Source organism: Durotheca rogersii (genome assembly GCF_024521655.1).
Source record: "Durotheca rogersii strain YMJ 92031201 chromosome Unknown GGS23scaffold_15, whole genome shotgun sequence".
NCBI lineage: Eukaryota > Fungi > Ascomycota > Sordariomycetes > Xylariales > Xylariaceae > Durotheca > Durotheca rogersii.
Genome location: NW_026251246.1, coordinates 101,808 through 117,628, shown reverse-complemented (window position 1 = coordinate 117,628; position 15,821 = coordinate 101,808). Strand labels below are relative to the sequence as shown.

Here is a 15,821-nt window from a genome sequence, read left to right as displayed (position 1 = left end):
GCCCCCTTCGTCCCTCCAACCCATACTGCTACCTCATATCTGCCCAACAAATCACACCCTCCTCGCCAGCCACGGCCGATTCGTAGCCCGGTCCCGCGCACAAATAGTCACGGCTTGCGACGCTTTGTGACCCCCCGCAGACGAATTTCCTTTAATTTGTTTACTCCCGTCCGTACCGCGTTTTCTCCGGCAACATGAGTACCGTAGTAGGTAGGTCTCGTATACCCCGGCGTCGAGCAGGCTCTGGAGAGTCAGGGCGCGAGAACTCCCCGGCTGACATAAATCGCAGGTGTCGACTTCGGGACCCTGAACACGGTCATCGCCGTCGCCAGAAACCGAGGTGTCGATGTCGTACGTATCGCCCGTCCTGCCTCCACTATCCCCCCTTCACCCGCCCATATATAGGAATCTCTGGTTGTGGACAGGGCTGACGACTTGCGTAGATCACCAATGAGGTCTCCAACAGAGCGACACCGTAAGTGAACCCTAGCCTTCCTCGGTGCTCCCCTCCCGCGCGTCTTCGTGCTGACGAGGCCGGCCTCTCCTGTAGCTCGCTAGTTGGATTTGGACCCAAGTCCCGATACCTCGGTGAACCGGCCAAGACCCAGGAAATCTCGAACCTGAAGAACACTGTCGGCTCCTTGAAGCGCCTGACGGGCCGGAGCATCAACGACCCCGACGTCCAGATCGAGCAGCAATATGTTTCGGCTCCTCTCGTCGACGTCGGTGGTCAAGTGGGCGCCGAAGTCTCGTATATGGGCAAGAAGGAGAAATTCTCAGCCACTCAGCTGACGGCTATGCTCCTGAGCAAGATCAAGCAGACGACCCAGAATGAGCTGAAGCTACCCGTTTCCGACATCGTCATAAGTGTGCCGGCCTGGTTCACTGACGCCCAGCGGAGAGGCCTCCTAGACGCGGCCGAGATCTCTGGTCTCAAGCTTCTCCGTGTGATGAATGACACCACGGCCGCTGCCCTCGGCTACGGCATTACTAAACTCGACCTGCCTACGGCCGAGGAGAAGCCTCGACGTGTCGTGTTCGTCGACATTGGCCACGCCGACTATGCTTGCACCGTGGCTGAGTTCCGGAAAGGCGAGTTGAGTATCAAGGCTACCACATACGACCGTCACTTCGGCGGTCGGGACTTCAACCATGCGTTGGTAAGCCACTTCCACAAGGAATTCAAGGGCAAGTACCGGATCGACATCACGACCAATCCCAAAGCCATGGTCCGCGTCGATGCCGCCGCGGAGAAGCTGAAGAAGGTGCTCTCTGCGAACCAACAGGCGCCCTTGAGCATCGAGTCTCTCATGAATGACGTCGACGTGACCGCCATGGTCACGCGGCAGGAGTTCGAGGCCCTCGTTGAGCCGCTGCTGAATAGGGTCACTGCGCCCCTAGAGCAGGCCCTCGCTGACGCTGGGCTGACTAAGGAAGACATTGACGTGATCGAGTTGGTCGGTGGTGGTACCCGGGTTCCCTCTATCAAGGAACGAATCCAGTCTTTCTTCGACAAGCCGCTTTCTTACACGCTCAACCAAGACGAAGCCGTCGCCCGGGGTTGCGCCTTCGCCTGCGCCATCCTCTCGCCCGTTTTCAAGGTCCGAGACTTTTCCATCCAGGACATCGTGAACTACCCCATCGAATTCTCCTGGGAGAAGGATGTCGACATCCCGGATGAAGACACGAGCCTCACCGTATTCAACAAAGGCAACGTCCTTCCTTCGACTAAGATCCTGACCTTCTACCGGAAGCAGCCCTTCGACCTCGAGGCAAAATACGCTAACCCCGAGGACTTGCCGGGCAAGATGTCACCTTTCATCGGTCGGTTCTCCGTCAAGGGTGTCAAGGCTGATCCCAACACCGAGTTCATGATCTGCAAGCTCAAGGCCCGACTTAACATCCACGGCGTCCTGAATGTGGAGAATGGATACTACGTCGAGGACCAAGAGGTTGAGGAGGAAATCAAGGATGATGGCAAGAAGGATTCGGAAGTAAGTCGCATCCGCCTCAACCCCGATTGTGCTATTCTCCTCCCGCATAATGTCACAAAGCCTGGATTGGGTCGTCCATCTAGGGCGCTTCTTCACGAGAGACTCGTCGCCTTGAGGAGTCAAATATCCGCTAACAGTAGCTGTAGGCTATGGATACGGACGATAAGAAGGATCAAGACAAACCCAAGACTAGGAAGGTCAAGAAGCAGGTTCGCAAGGGCGACTTGCCTATTGTGTCTGGCACCACGTCTTTGGACGAGGCGGCGAGGAACGCCCTCGCCGAAAAGGAAGCGGCGATGATCATGGAGGATAAACTTGTCGCCGACACCGAGGAGAAGAAGAACGAGCTGGAGACGTATATCTACGACCTCCGGAACAGGCTGGACGACCAGTATGCGCCGTTCGCCGACGACGACGAGAAAGACCGAATCAGGGCCAAGTTGACTGAGAGCGAGGTGAGTCTGATTTAGGCTCTGACCCTTAACGATAACAGGCGCTAACCGCTACGTCGCAGGACTGGCTCTACGAAGATGGTGAAGATGCCACTAAGGCTGTGTATGTCGCCAAAATGGAGGAACTCAGAGCTCTCGCTGGCCCTATCACACAACGATACTTTGACAAGGTCGAGGCGGATCGGCAAGCGCTCCAGGCCAAGCTCGACGCCGAGAAAGCAGCCAAGAAGGCTGCCGAGGAGGAGGCTCGCAAGGCTGCCGAGGCAGACAAGGCCGATGCCAGCAAGGATGAAGAGATGACGGACGCGGAGGCGGCAAAGCCGGACGAGGATGGCCTATCTTAGAGCAGCATACGTTCTCCTCCCCGCAAGAGCAAGCGCAGGCGCAAGGGGGTCTCATGACCAGCTGCTCGTTCCTCTCGGTTCGACAAGGTAACTACGCGCTTGCTGCACGATATAGATGACGACGAATAAAAGACTAGAGAGCCTAACGACATGGACGAGGGCTGGTTGATAGGCACAGGAACTTGCATCGCTCCAGGGTTTGATGAATTGACCATCACATCGCGGTGTTCACGACGAATAGAACTTTTTTGACAGACACAGGGAGGGGATTGTCTCACTTGATTAGCACCCCTCGGGCATTTAGACAGACCAGGCAATTAATGGTACGCTTAAGTATATTAACGAATAAACAGTTACTCAGGGATAATAGCTCTGAGGTTCGGTGTTCCACGTAAGCTTCTCTCCCCTTTTCCCGCTCCAGATCTAGCCGGTGGGGATAATCTGCCCGCCCGTCAGACTCATCTTAACCCAGTCGAATTATCTTTGCTAAGTTTACTTCGAGATCAGACGACGAGTGGGACAGGAATGCCGCTGGGAACCCCTTGGCGTAGGTAGAAGCGTAAGTGGAAGACGGAGTAATGTAACAGGGGCGCCAACAAAAGGGTACCCTACCCTATGGAGATTAGGATAGACGGATGGCGTGTGGAATTCTGGAATAACGATTCGGTGGACGTAAAGGAAACGGGGATCGGGATGTTTCGGCCCCGAAGATATTCCTGTATGAAGGCCAGGTAGGAGAGCTGCCTTGGCTTTATAACTCCGACGCCGTCGCCAACCGAGCGAGCTACGCAGGGAACAAAATATCGCATATGCGCACCCGCCAGCTCGCTCTCTCCCAGTACGAGAGACCACCCCGAGCTAACTTGCAGCCACTTGGTTTTTTTCACCCGCGAGAACGAGAGTAGACGGCAGAAAGGAGGAGAGGGCATCCGGCAGTTTGTTTACTCGCACATTTTTGTTCGCCTCCCGCTCGCCCCTTACCTACCTCGCGCCGCACTGTCCCGCGCCGACGCCCGCGACACGATCGATCGACCTGCGATGGCCCGGGATACCGTCCTCCGCCGGCGCGACCCGACGCCCGGCGCGGGGCTCCGCCTGGCACTCGCAGCGCAGACCGCGGACCCGGAGCCGATTCCGGCGCCGCCCAGCGACGTGAGTTGTGCAGCGCAGAGAGGCCCGGCGGGCCTTCCCGGGCTGGCCCCTCGCCGGGCCTCCCCCCCCCCCCCCCTCTCTCTCTCTCTATATTGTCTTGTCTAACCGGCCGGCGCAGCCCGAGGTGGTGCGGGCGACGTGCGACACGTTCGTGCTGGAGCGGTTCACGGCGGAGGACGCGTGGGAGCTGGGCCACCTGCTGTACGCGCGGCTGGCGCCGGTCGCGGCGCGCCGCGGGCAGCCGACGCTGGTGTCGGTGGCGCTGGCGGGCGGCGCCACGGTCGCCTTCCAGGCCGCCGTCGGCGCCGGCACCACCCCCGACAACGAGGCCTGGGCCCGGCGCAAGCGCGCCGCCGCCCTGCGCTTCGCCGCCAGCACCTGGCTGCTGCGCTGCCGCTACGGCCCCGGCGCCGCCGGCGACGACGCGTTCCGCCGCCGCGCGGGCCTCGGGCCCGAGGAGGCTGCTGCCTACGCGATCCACGGCGGCGCTGTGCCGAGTAAGTCTTTCCCCCTTCCCGACGGCGAGACGTGCGCTGGTGCCGGTTGCTGATCGGCGGCGGTTTAGTCCGCGTCCACGGCGTCGAGGGCGTCGTCGCGGTCGTCGTCGTCTCCGGCCTAAAGCCGGAGGAGGACCACGGCGTCATCGTCGACGTGCTCAATAAGCACTGGGAGCCGGTGACGTGAGAGGGCAGGGAGCGGATGGGAATGGGTGCGTGTGTCTGTCTCGTGGAGGGGTAGCTGTGGGCAGGTGTAGCTCGGATCTGCCTGTATCTTCACTTGGATTCTAACGTCGACGAATATTCGGGTCTCCATGTCTATGTAGCCTAGGGTTTTGGCTGTCGCGGTCGGCTGAGCAAAGCAATTAGTTGCCTGCGTGGCGCACCCGAGGTGCTGTCGTTACGTGCCTCGAAGTGGGCGCCCGTTGGCCAATTCACATCACCTACCTAGCTCGTCTTTGACGAATACGCTTCGTAATAAGTTCCTACGTAATTGATATCTTTCCTCGAGGGCACCTCTACACGTTCTTGCGCCAATGAATCCTGGAAAGCGGACGATGCGACCGAGAGAGACGAGTGTCTTCGGAGCACACCCACTCTTAAGCGGGCCCCGGAAATGTCGAGAAGTCCGAATTGTGCGAGCGCTGCCTCGGCGGCGCACATCTGAGTCATCATCGTTTGGCCGAGACGCGCGCCGCATTCCCGGGGTCTCTCTTCTGCCTCCCCCTCGATCTCTCTCTTTCGCCCCCCCCCCCTCTAGAAACTACAGGATGAGGACGCGCAGCAGCTTCGGCGCTCGCGCCTAATGTCTGGTGCCGAGCTGCAACGGGTAGCTAGCCTACTTAGGGGGCCGCGAGGGATCGACAGCACCTCCATTGCTTGTTGTTGTCGGGTCGGTACATATCGTCTACGTACTTGAGCATCGAGGCAGATAAAGGCACGGTGCGTAGCCTCCCACCCCCCAGGTACCAGCATAAACATCCCGGTTCCGCGACGCCCCCTCACGCGCTTTGGGCGGCCAGACTGCCGCCGCCGCTGCTGACAGGCGCCTGCGATAAGGAGAAGCGATCGACGTAACGACGCGTTCCCGCCGACTTATCTCCTAGAGCCTGCATCCGGGATTTAAATAATTCGATCCCGCTCGCTGTCGACACCGCCGCCGCGAATCAATCCTGCCGCCCCTCGCTGCCATTGTCCCAACCTCGTACCTACGGATTCTCCCACGGACTGCCTAACCACCCTCACACCCCTCGCCTGTCCCCTTCCCGCCTACCTACCTACCTAGCTAGCTAGCCGACCTCCCTCCCCGTCTTTAACCCCACGCACGACGCCGCCATGGCCGCCGAGGACGCCGCAGCGCCGCGCATCACCGTGTTCCGCGGGTGGGACGCGGCGGGGGCGCACGTGTGGTCGCCGTACGTGGTGAAGCTGGAGGCGCGGCTGCGGTTCGCGGGGGTGCCGTACACCGTGAGCGGCGGGTCGCTGCGGGCGGCGCCGCGCGGCAAGATCCCCTACGTCGAGTTCCGCGCCGAGGGCTCGTCCGCGCCGGCCCAGCGCCTCGGCGACTCGGCGCTCATCGCGCGCGCGCTCGTCGACCGCGGCGTGCTCCCCGACCTCGCCGCGCCGCTGCCCCCGCCCCGCCGCGCCCTCGACCTCGCGCTGCGCGCCCTGCTCGAGGACAAGCTGTATTTCTACCACGTGAGTGCCCGCCGCCGGTGGCGCCTCTGCGTGTTTTGACTTTTTTCTTTCTTTCTTTCTTTTTCTCCTTTCCGAAACCTCCCCCCCCTGTTTTCCTCCGCACCGTCCCGCCGCTAATCACCGCAGACCTGGGAGCGCTGGTTCGGCAACTACTACGCGATGCGCGACCACGTGCTGGCGGCAGTGCCGTACCCGGTGCGCGTCGTGGTCGGGTACCTCGTCTACCGCACGGTCACGGCGACGCTGCGCGGGCAGGGGACGCTGCGCTTCGCGCCCGAGGAGATCACCGCGTTCCGGCGCGAGATCTGGGACGGGTTCAGCGCGCTGCGTAAGTCGATCTACCCCCCCCCCCCCCTCCCCCTCTTACCCCCCTTTCTCGACCGCGCTGACGGGCCCTGCTGCAGTCCTCGCGTCCCGGTCCGAGAGCGCCAGGGGCGCCGCCGAGCCTTTCTGGGTCCTCGGCGGCGACCAACCCACCGACGCCGACACGACCTTGTTCGGCTTCGTCGTCTCGGTCCTCGTATGCACCGCGTAAGTCCCCCGTAGCCCTGCTGCTAACTGCTCCCCGGCTTACGCGCGACGCGGCACTCCAGCTGCCCCGACTCCCAAGAGGTCGTCAAGAGCTTCCCCGTCCTCCTGGACTACGCGAGCCGGATCCACGACCGGTACTTCCCAGATTACGAGAAATGGACGGTGTGACGTGCACCCTGTCGTCGACGGAAAAGGTGGGGGTTGCCGCCGTGCTGACTGGACTTAGGGAGTGTGTCTGCTGCGGCGAGAGGGACGGGAATGGGAGTCGCGGGACACGATAGGGGAGAGTATGCTTCCTGCGGGTGGGCAGTGGAAGGCGAATGATATCCCGCTTTCAACGCGATGTCCCTCCTGTGGCATCCTGCAGTACATCATCCGCCTATTTACTGTCTACACCTTGCTACAGCTCGACAGGGGGTTGATTATTTATAACGACGGGTCGGTTTCCTAGCAATTGGTTGATAACGCCCCCCTTTCCATATGTAGATTGCGCCTATAATATCCGTGATATTACTTACCTATCCGTAGATACCCATCCGGCCGCACTCCCCGCATTTTGAGACCATGTGGCACAACAGCAACGACAATGTCTACCCTCAACCTGACAACGTGACGCCATCTACAGCAACGCCTCATCGTAGTAAAATCAAGTTGCTAAAGTCGTAGGAATCGGCCGTAGAGAGAGGTGCTGCTTATCTACCCTCCGTGAGACGACGCCGGACAACTCTCTGGCAACGACCAACACATCCCAGACTAACACATCCCAAGCCAACAATAGCAGCCAACTCCGGAGCAAACGCGTGACACCCAAGGGTAAGGCAGACCCCCGTTGAATTTACGAGCGATTCTATTGACACGACACGGCTCGCGTTGAGCGAGAACACACCCGTTCATATCTACTCATCGCTTGTGCTACGGTGACCATGGGAGATATTACCATGTTAACTACCTCGATCCTACATTGACTTGATTACAAGTCCCCCACCCCCCCTTCAATAACACGGGGACCTCGATAAAAGAGGCCAGCCTAGCCGATTAATCTATAAAAAAAACATGCGGGAAGTTAGTTGGCGCCGACGCCGCGCTCGCGGCAGTACTTGTCGACCTCCTTCCTCAGGGTGTCGTGCTGGCGCTCGACGAGGTCCATGATGTCGCGGCACTCGGGGCCGAGCGCGAGCTTACCGCCGCCGCCGCCGCCGCCGATGCTGCCGTAGATCTCGGTCATCTCCTCCATGACGGCCTGTAGCTGGTTCGGCAGCCAGGTGACGATGGGGCTGCCGCCCGTCGCGGTCGGGTGCGACGTCTGCTTGAGGATGTACTCGCGCGCGAAGCACCAGTGGCGCCACCGGAAGTCGCGCACCTCGTTGAGCGCCCGGAGCCAGAGCGTCCGCGACTCGCGGATCAGTTGCGCCTCCTCCTCCTCGCCGTCGGCCGGGGCGGTGTCGATCGCGAGCGCGAGCGCGAAATCCCTGGTGCCGAGCTCGTCGGCGCACCGCTTCACCTCGACGAGGAACTGGCGGTGGTTGCTGGGGCGGTACTGGCGGAAGTCCTGCAGGATCTCGGTGAGCGGGGTGTCGGGCATCTGCACCTGCAGGAAGTTGTCCATGAGCGGGATGATGGAGTCGTTGGCGCCGCTCTCGCCGCGGAAGCTGAGCGGCTTGCCGTCGTTGGCCCCCTCGTACACGACCCCGTCCGGGAACATGGACTGCGACGTGATGCCGAAGATGAAGGTCCGGAAGCTCGTGTACGCCCGCGGCTTCGACTTCATCCACATCGTCTCCATCACGCCGTTGACCTTGCGCATCGCCTCCACCATGCCGCGCAGCCCCGCGTTGAACGCGCGCCGGCGCTCTTGCCGCGCCGAGGGAGACTCTGACGCGGAGGTCCCGACGAGCGCTTGTAGTCCCGACATGGCGCCGTGGACGAGCGGCCCCGAGTTCCTCACCATGTCAATGTGCACGAATACGAACCCGGCCTCCGAGGATGTGGGGTCGAGACCGTGCTCAAACGCGCGGACGAGCCTCAGGTTCGAGTACTCGAGGCCCGCTTTGGGGTCCTCGAGCCGGTAGTTGAAGAGCGCGTACGACCCCGCGTACTCCATGAAGGGCTTGAAGCCGGCACTGCACCAGTTGTCAATTTTGAGCTCGGGGACGACAACAAAAACGAGAGAGGAGGGGGGGCGGCTTACAGCTCGGCGCAGCGGACGATAGGACGGGATAGTTGAGCAGGCAGGAAGGCTCTTCCCAGTCCGTACGGCTCGCCCTTGAGGAAGCGCAGGTGGCACGGCTCCAACAAGAAAGCCGAGGCCAGAAACGAGTAATCGCGGTAGAGAGCATTCATCACCGGGAGGTTCTCGCGGTACTTCTCGACCTCACCCGTCAGGTCTGGGAGGTTATTCAGCACGGCATCCCCTAGCCTCCCGTCAGCAAGCAACCCAGGGGCGCCCGACAGGGTCTTGACTGGCATCTCGCGCAGGAGGGTCTCGACAGCGTCAAACTCTGCCGGCAAGGTCACGATGGGATCCATGCGCGCCAAGAAGCCGCGGGTCGTCGAGACCATGAAGGAGGGCAGCGACGTGTCATCGGGCTTCGTGTCCTCGAGGACTTCGAAGGATGAGTTGGGGATAAACATCTTCTTCTCAAGATCGACGATGAGAAGAGGGGAGGGGGGGGGGGGTTAGTTTGGCTCGTTCAAGCACGGAGTGCACTCGAGTTTTGGCGAGTGATCTGGAGAGGAAGAAGGATGAAGAAGGGCGAAGAAGAGGCGGGGGGGTAGACAAGAGAGGGTTCTGAGCTGGTTCGTGGGAGGGGTAACCTTCTAGGGATGAGAAGCAGGACAGAACAACTGCGGGAAGACGGGATCGCTAATATACATCGTGGCCGGAATGGTTCCGGCCTGGAGGGGAGCAGTGCGGAGTCGACGACTAAGCGCAGTGACTGCTTACTGACGCTCTCGTGGCCGGAACTTTTCCGGCCACGAGCGAGACCGGAGTCGGGGTCCGCGTTGTCCGTTGTCAGAACCCCCCGCTCGATCCCATGCCCAGAGGCCGGAACTGTTCCGGCCTCGACACCGAGACCGAAAACAGCGTGCTGATAAGAGGCACTTGGCGCAGCGCGGGTCAAGATATCGGCTCTTGCAGAGCGTCAATACGAACGACGGGATTGGGCAACCAGGTGGACTCGTCGCATTGCCGACACGCGCCCTCCCGGCTCACCCCCCTCGCCCCCTGAGCGCACTTACACACATCCCAACCAGAGGGGAAGGGGGGAGAGACTCCTCATCTTACCAGCGACGCATTCCGGACGGCCGACCGCTGCCAAACCCCGAGAGGACGTAAGGCCATTGCCAGCAACGCCATGTGACCGAGCCAGAATTACGTAAATGCTGCTCAGCCTGGGTGCTCTGCGCACGAGGGCGAGATTAGGAGAGACGGGAAAAGTGGGACTGCCAGCGTCCAAAACCGGCAAAGGCCGGCCGTGGCCGGAATGATTCCGGCCACTGCACGTGACTCGCCTACGCCCAGCCCCCTCGCGCGGTGGATCGTTCCCCCCTCCTCCCCCCCTTTTTTTATCGTGCTCTTGCGCTGGCGGTCTAGGGGGGGGGGGTATTAGTAATGCTAAATACGCAGGATTCGGTTCGAAGGCGCTCGCGGCGGACAGCGATTAGACCAGCAACGATCAGGCAAAAGTACCTAGCGATTAGGCAAGTCTGCCCTGGGAAGTGGAGACGGCGGCGAGCTTCTGTCGCAGCTTCCGCGCTGGCAGAGTGCGTCACGGTGACTTACACCCTGAGGAAGTCGCAGCTGGCAACTCGCCTGCTGTGGCTTTTTCCAAATTGAACTGACCCCGAACCACGCATTTTTCGCCCTCCTCCTCCTCCTCTCCTCCTCCTCCTCCCCTCCTCCTCCTCCTCCCCTCCTCCTCCTCTCCTTTACCTCTCCTCCACCAGCAGTAATGCTGAATTGCCAGCACGCTGCGGGGAGTCAAGGGCAGGCCGACACGATACGAAGCGCGACGTTACGTATACGTATGTACAGCTGGCGTCGGGGGGGCGTAGATGCGTAATGCATTCTGTGTGTACATATGTAGGCCTCAGAGAACGAGAGATGTCTCCTGCCGCAGAGACCGCTGCCGCAGCGGGGTTCAACGTTGCGGTTTTGAGGTATATTTACCACCCCTCGAGCCGCACTCGCCTGTCATCGGGCACACTGGCTCCCCCCCTCTCCCTCCTAGTCACCTTCTCATTGCTTCGGACGCGATTTTCCTGTGAGCCAATCCCGGGCCCTTTCTTTCACGTTACTCTCCTCTCGCCTGCTGGGGTCTCTTCCAGATTAACCCCAAACCACATAATTCTCGGCTGATCTTGCTGGCTGCGGTTGGTTTAGCGACAGCGAGTCGGCATCTCGTTAGCTGTCTCCTCTGACCTCGGAATTCAGCCGTGTTGGTTATGACGTGCTGCCAGCCGCCGAAATTCTCCGGGCTGTCGATGTTCAGTGTGGGGGGGAGGCCGCAGCCTTCCTATACAGCGACCCTCGAGTTAGGGAAGCCTTAGACCTGGCTGGGCATGGCCTAGCCTGGCAATCCGACCTAGCAGTGGTCGGATAAATACTGAGAGATCTTTTCCCGGCAAAGCTGATGAACCAAATGGATGTCCATCCTGTCCAAGAGATCATCGAACTCCCACAGGGAGACGACGAACCCCTAGCCACGTATTACACTCGTGCCTAGAACCTACTCCGACGAAAATCATCCCAAGGCACATTGTTTCCATAACAAGATAACCTGACGATGCTGGAATCCCACACGCTCGAGCGGTCATCTGGTCTAGGTCTCCGTATCTTGGTCGGCGATTCGGTCTGGATCATACAGGACGGTATGCGTGCTCAGCGACGTGTCGAGGAGACGATAGAGTATTGAGCCGGTAGTAATTTAGGGCCTCGACCATCTTCCATCTGTCGTGGGGTTCCTGATCCCTAACGTATAATAATACTATCACGTAACTGAGCTAGGAGCTACGCCGTGGTGCGAGAGCACGCGCAAGGAGCAATTGAGCTAGTGAGGCGGGAGATAGAAGGGTCTCGTTCTTTTCTAGAATTAAATGAATGGAAGTAATAGGAGTATGTATATATAATAGCTCCAGTTGTTAAGGAAAGTATGAAAGAGTTGCGAAATGGGAGTAAGCTCTACGTGATATACACCTTGGTAATGATTAATAGTATTCCCAGTTACAGAAAGCCAACCAGACCTGTGATATAATAAGAAAACATCTACGCTCATTTTGCCTACTCAATTCGACCAAGCCGTCGATTCCCAACACGAGCGATGCCAGTGATGCCCCCTCTCCACCTGAGTCCTCTGAATGTATTTACCACAAGCAAATACCTATTCCTGGGACATAAAAAGGGGCAAGTGACGGGGATCAAGCGTGAGGATCCAGACCCCCTAAAGCGCACAACGCCGGCTTACTTAGACGTGTGCATAATATACCTAGGTACCTAGTATTATATCGGCCGGGCATCAGACGTCCTCGCCCTCTCGCCTCGTCGAAATCCGAGCGCCGTAACAGAAGTGAACGTGAACTGCCTCCTCCCCTTTCAACCCCCCCTCCCCCTTCGCTTTGTCCTATCCCCTTCCTTTAATATTTCCCCTCTTTCTTCTCGTCCGCAAACCAACCCCTTCCCCCCTTTCCTTTCCCCCCCCCCCTATACTCTCTCTCCCACATAACGCAAACGCGACGCGACGCAACCTAATCGCTAACATCACCGTCGGCGCCTGTGGCGGTGGCGGCGAGGTAGTCGCGGTGGGCGGCGAACATGAGGACGGCGAAGCTCTGGGCCTCGGGGGACTCGGAGCGGGGGGTGCGGTCGCGCCAGTCGAGCGGGTTGACGACGGGGGCGAGCAGGCCGCGGGCGTCGACGCGCGCCTCGGCGGCGCGGCGCTTCGCGTCGGCCCAGCGCACGTAGCGCGCCCCGAACTCGGCCGGCGCCAGCCGCGCCATCCGGTACGCCGTCGCCGCCAGCAGCGTCGTCCCCGCCAGCTCCCCGAACCACGTCGCGTCGTCCAGGTAGTTGCGCAGCAGCGGCTCTCCCGGCTCCGCCGCGTCCAGCCGCATCGCCGCGTCCAGGATGCCCCGGATCGAGTCCCGCAGCCGCCGCAGCAGCAGATCGTCCGCCGCCGCTGCCCCCCCTCCCAGCCCTAGCCCCGACCCCGCCGCCGTCGCTAGCACCCGGCTCATCCCCGCCGCCGCCCACGCGTTCCCCGTGCTCCACAGCCCCAGGTCCTCGCTCTGCGGCCCGACGATGTGGCGCCAGAGCCCGTCCGTCGCGTTCCCGCCCGCGGCATCGCGTCCCTCGCCGGCGGCGGTGCTCCGGCCGACGCCGAGCACGTCGCCGTACAGCAGGCACTGCTCGACCGCGGCCGCGAGGAGGTCCGGGTCGCGCGTCTGCACGGCCCAGTACGCCAGCGTCGGCGGCGCCATGTACACAAAGTCGGCCCAGAGCTCGGCGACCGTCTCGCGGTGGCTGATGGCGCCGTTGGGCCACCGCGGCACCGCGTCGAGGAGGTGCCGCACCTGCCGCCCCGCCGCCGCCAGGTACGCGGGCTCCGTCTGCCCGATTAGGATCGCCGGCACGCCGAGAGCGGCCGCGTCGCCGGCCGAACCTGAGAGCGAGGGGTGTCGTTAGCTTTCACTTTCAGGTTGGAATTCTTGGTGCTGCTGCCACCGCCACGCCTTTGCTCCCAGAAGCCACTACCTAGGTAAATGAAAAAGGAAAATGAAAAAAGGGGGGGGGGGGTGGTTAGTTAGGCTATCTACGCACGTCACGTACCGTCAGCGTCGATCAGCGTCGTCCCGTTCGTCCAGATCAAGGGCCGGGTGTAAGTGAGAGCCTCCGTACTGCTGACACGCAGCACGGGTACGCCGCCGCCCGGGAACGCGCTGTTGCCGCCGAACACGGACGCCCCCGGGTCGTACCACTCGAGAAGCGCCTCCGCGAACGCGCCATACTCCCAACTGTGCGTCGCCAGCCGGTACCCCTGCGCGATTACGTTGTTGATGACCTCGGCCGCCACCATCGTGTCGTCTTTCCTGTTCCCGGGGTTTCGTCTTGGTGAGGAAAAGAAGGGGAGATGTTTCCGATGGGTTCCGCCTTATCTCACTCTCTCTGTGTCACCTCTGAACTTGACTTTATTCTGTGCTACGCGGTGCTGTGCTCTGCCCCTTTTACGGTCCGCTGGAAGCTAAAGACTCTACCCGTGCTTGAGGCGCGAGGAAGCGAGTAGCCAGGTAGAATATAGTGCCAGCCCATCGTCAATCTTTAAATAGACGACGAACGACATGTACGACTATGTCAACGAAGCTGCCGCTGCCGCTGCCGCTGCCGCTGCTGCTGCTGCCGTCCTCGTGCCCTTGAGTCTTCGTGAAAACTGGGAAGCAGGATGGCCCGTGGAACGTAGGTCGAGCTAGCTAGGTAGGTAACCGGCGTATAGCGGGATGGACGAATTTGCTCGCACCATCACATGCGGACCGGCAACTGTCGACGAGCATCACCAAACTCGCCGATGTCACAAAAGCGGGTTGGGACGGGGTTGGGCGACGCGCGCAATTGGCCTGCTCGTAACAGACCCGAGATAAAAATAAGTGGCCAGGCAAGTCAATGCACGGTGCCCGAGAGCACATGGGCCCGGCGACGCATTGGGACTAAGCGGCGACTATAAATATAGGCAGGCGACAAAAGCGAAGAATGCGAGCACGCTTGGAGGCTCTCGTGTTCAGCTTGCCGTATCTGCGTCGCGGGATCGTACCAAGAGCCGCCATCGGCCTGCTAGTCCCTGCGCGGGCGGGTTCGCAGCTTCGTCTAGGCCTTCTCGCGACGGGGGTCACACGGCACGGTATGGCCACGCGAACAGACGCATGAGCCGATTCGGATGGGGAGACCTGCTGAGTCATAGACGTAGAGCTGCGTGGGTAGGTATACCCAGTGCCAGGTTGCGTCGGGATCTTCGGACGAGGCTCGCGTAGACGCACGTTCGTCGATGGTTCTTCCGGGCTATCTCAGATGCCCATCTATATTTAGCTACCCTGCCGCAGATACGCCCGCTGCAGTCGTCAGCACTAGAAAGCCAATATTGGGAATCCTCATGCGTGGAAGAAGAACCAAGAGGGTAGCGAGTGGGGTCGACTAGGGAGGGAGACGGCTGTCTCCCCCCTCTGCCCTCCCCCAGACCCCCTCTCTTCGTAGGTATGCATTTTTCGGAAGACTTGCCGGGGGGGTCGATCTCCGGGACCCAAGATCCCGGAGCGGAGCTCGGGTGGGGCGCTCTCAGTGCACTTGCACGGAGAGGGAGGTCACCGACTTTTGGAGCCGCCAATATTCGTTCGATCCTCCTATGTGTATACAATATTATACTCACATGACTCTCGAGAGTCGGAGGCTCAGGGTGCGGATAAGGGCTAGCTAGGCTCGGTTCGGATTCGTCCAGTTTCTCAGCCATGACCTCTTTTACGTAGGTAGCATGCATGGCACCGGCAATATAGCCGTGCTGCCCGCCCCCCATTCCCATCCTTCCGAGGTTTTCTCTACGCGACAGTAAGCGTCGTCGTTGAGGCATTTGCTGGGGTATAGCGCCGGGGAGATGAGTGCGATGGTGATAGCCAAATAGGGAAGCCCGCGCAAGTACGTATGTAGACGTCTACGTCTCCCCTCTCCCCCGTCGGCAACTTACTGGATAGGTAGCCTATATCTGCCACTGCGGTAACCGCCGGTTTAAAAAAAAAAAAAAAAAGGGCACGTGGGGCGAAAGACAGGGGATACGGGCGCCGTAGGCAATAATCCCTCGTTTTCCTGTTACTGAGCCATCGGCCAATCGTCACCGTATGTATTGTCGTCGAGTACATGCCTAAGAGGTAGTTCTAACAACGTCCGAGCAAACCGTGCGCTTCGTTGTATGCGTGCGTGTATGTACCTATGCGATCCCTTCTTTTTGGGGGTGGGGAGGAGTCGCTCTTCGCTTTCCACTCGCCGACCTCTCCTTTCCATTCCTTCCCCTTTTTCCCTGTCCTGATTCTGTCAAACTTTTTTTTTCTCGGGGGGGAAATGAGATATACGCGGATATAAAACAGTTACGAAATCGGTATTATGCGATTGAGGTCTGC

General features: G+C 60.2%; 6 protein-coding genes across 6 annotated transcripts; 3 read left to right on the top strand and 3 right to left on the bottom strand.

Annotated features, from left to right (window-relative positions):
• Positions 1-194: 194 nt before the first annotated feature.
• On the top strand, positions 195-3,121 carry GGS23DRAFT_611042 (heat shock protein Hsp88; the record flags this gene model as incomplete). The annotated part of the gene is made up of 6 exons (XM_051520370.1): positions 195-210; positions 290-351; positions 444-475; positions 551-1,994; positions 2,141-2,449; positions 2,509-3,121. The coding sequence occupies 6 exons, from the start codon at positions 195-197 to the stop codon at positions 2,788-2,790; spliced, it is 2,145 nt and encodes a 714-aa protein (XP_051370614.1). The 3' UTR covers positions 2,791-3,121.
• A 707-nt stretch (positions 3,122-3,828) lies between these two features.
• On the top strand, positions 3,829-4,626 carry GGS23DRAFT_597925 (uncharacterized protein; the record flags this gene model as incomplete). Its single annotated transcript, XM_051518702.1, has 3 exons — positions 3,829-3,942; positions 4,061-4,439; positions 4,508-4,626. 3 exons carry the CDS (start codon positions 3,829-3,831, stop codon positions 4,624-4,626), a joined length of 612 nt encoding a protein of 203 aa, XP_051370613.1.
• A 917-nt stretch (positions 4,627-5,543) lies between these two features.
• On the top strand, positions 5,544-7,009 carry GGS23DRAFT_611026 (uncharacterized protein). Its single transcript, XM_051520369.1, has 4 exons — positions 5,544-6,137; positions 6,264-6,465; positions 6,542-6,668; positions 6,731-7,009. The coding sequence occupies exons 1-4, from the start codon at positions 5,775-5,777 to the stop codon at positions 6,834-6,836; spliced, it is 798 nt and encodes a 265-aa protein (XP_051370612.1). The 5' UTR covers positions 5,544-5,774; the 3' UTR covers positions 6,837-7,009.
• A 607-nt stretch (positions 7,010-7,616) lies between these two features.
• GGS23DRAFT_117998 (indoleamine 2,3-dioxygenase family protein) lies at positions 7,617-9,395 on the bottom strand. The gene is made up of 2 exons (XM_051511049.1): positions 8,857-9,395; positions 7,617-8,788 (listed from the first exon to the last, which is right to left on the bottom strand). Exons 1-2 carry the CDS (start codon positions 9,297-9,299, stop codon positions 7,732-7,734), a joined length of 1,500 nt encoding a protein of 499 aa, XP_051370611.1. The 5' UTR covers positions 9,300-9,395; the 3' UTR covers positions 7,617-7,731.
• Positions 9,396-12,361: 2,966 nt separating this feature from the next.
• GGS23DRAFT_611022 (uncharacterized protein) lies at positions 12,362-13,936 on the bottom strand. Its single transcript, XM_051520368.1, has 2 exons — positions 13,495-13,936; positions 12,362-13,327 (listed from the first exon to the last, which is right to left on the bottom strand). Exons 1-2 carry the CDS (start codon positions 13,739-13,741, stop codon positions 12,414-12,416), a joined length of 1,161 nt encoding a protein of 386 aa, XP_051370610.1. The 5' UTR covers positions 13,742-13,936; the 3' UTR covers positions 12,362-12,413.
• Positions 13,937-14,071: 135 nt separating this feature from the next.
• Positions 14,072-15,738, bottom strand: GGS23DRAFT_573705 (uncharacterized protein). Its single transcript, XM_051516697.1, has 2 exons — positions 15,392-15,738; positions 14,072-15,245 (listed from the first exon to the last, which is right to left on the bottom strand). Exon 2 carries the CDS (start codon positions 15,227-15,229, stop codon positions 14,612-14,614), a length of 618 nt encoding a protein of 205 aa, XP_051370609.1. The 5' UTR covers positions 15,230-15,245; positions 15,392-15,738; the 3' UTR covers positions 14,072-14,611.
• Positions 15,739-15,821: the final 83 nt, after the last annotated feature.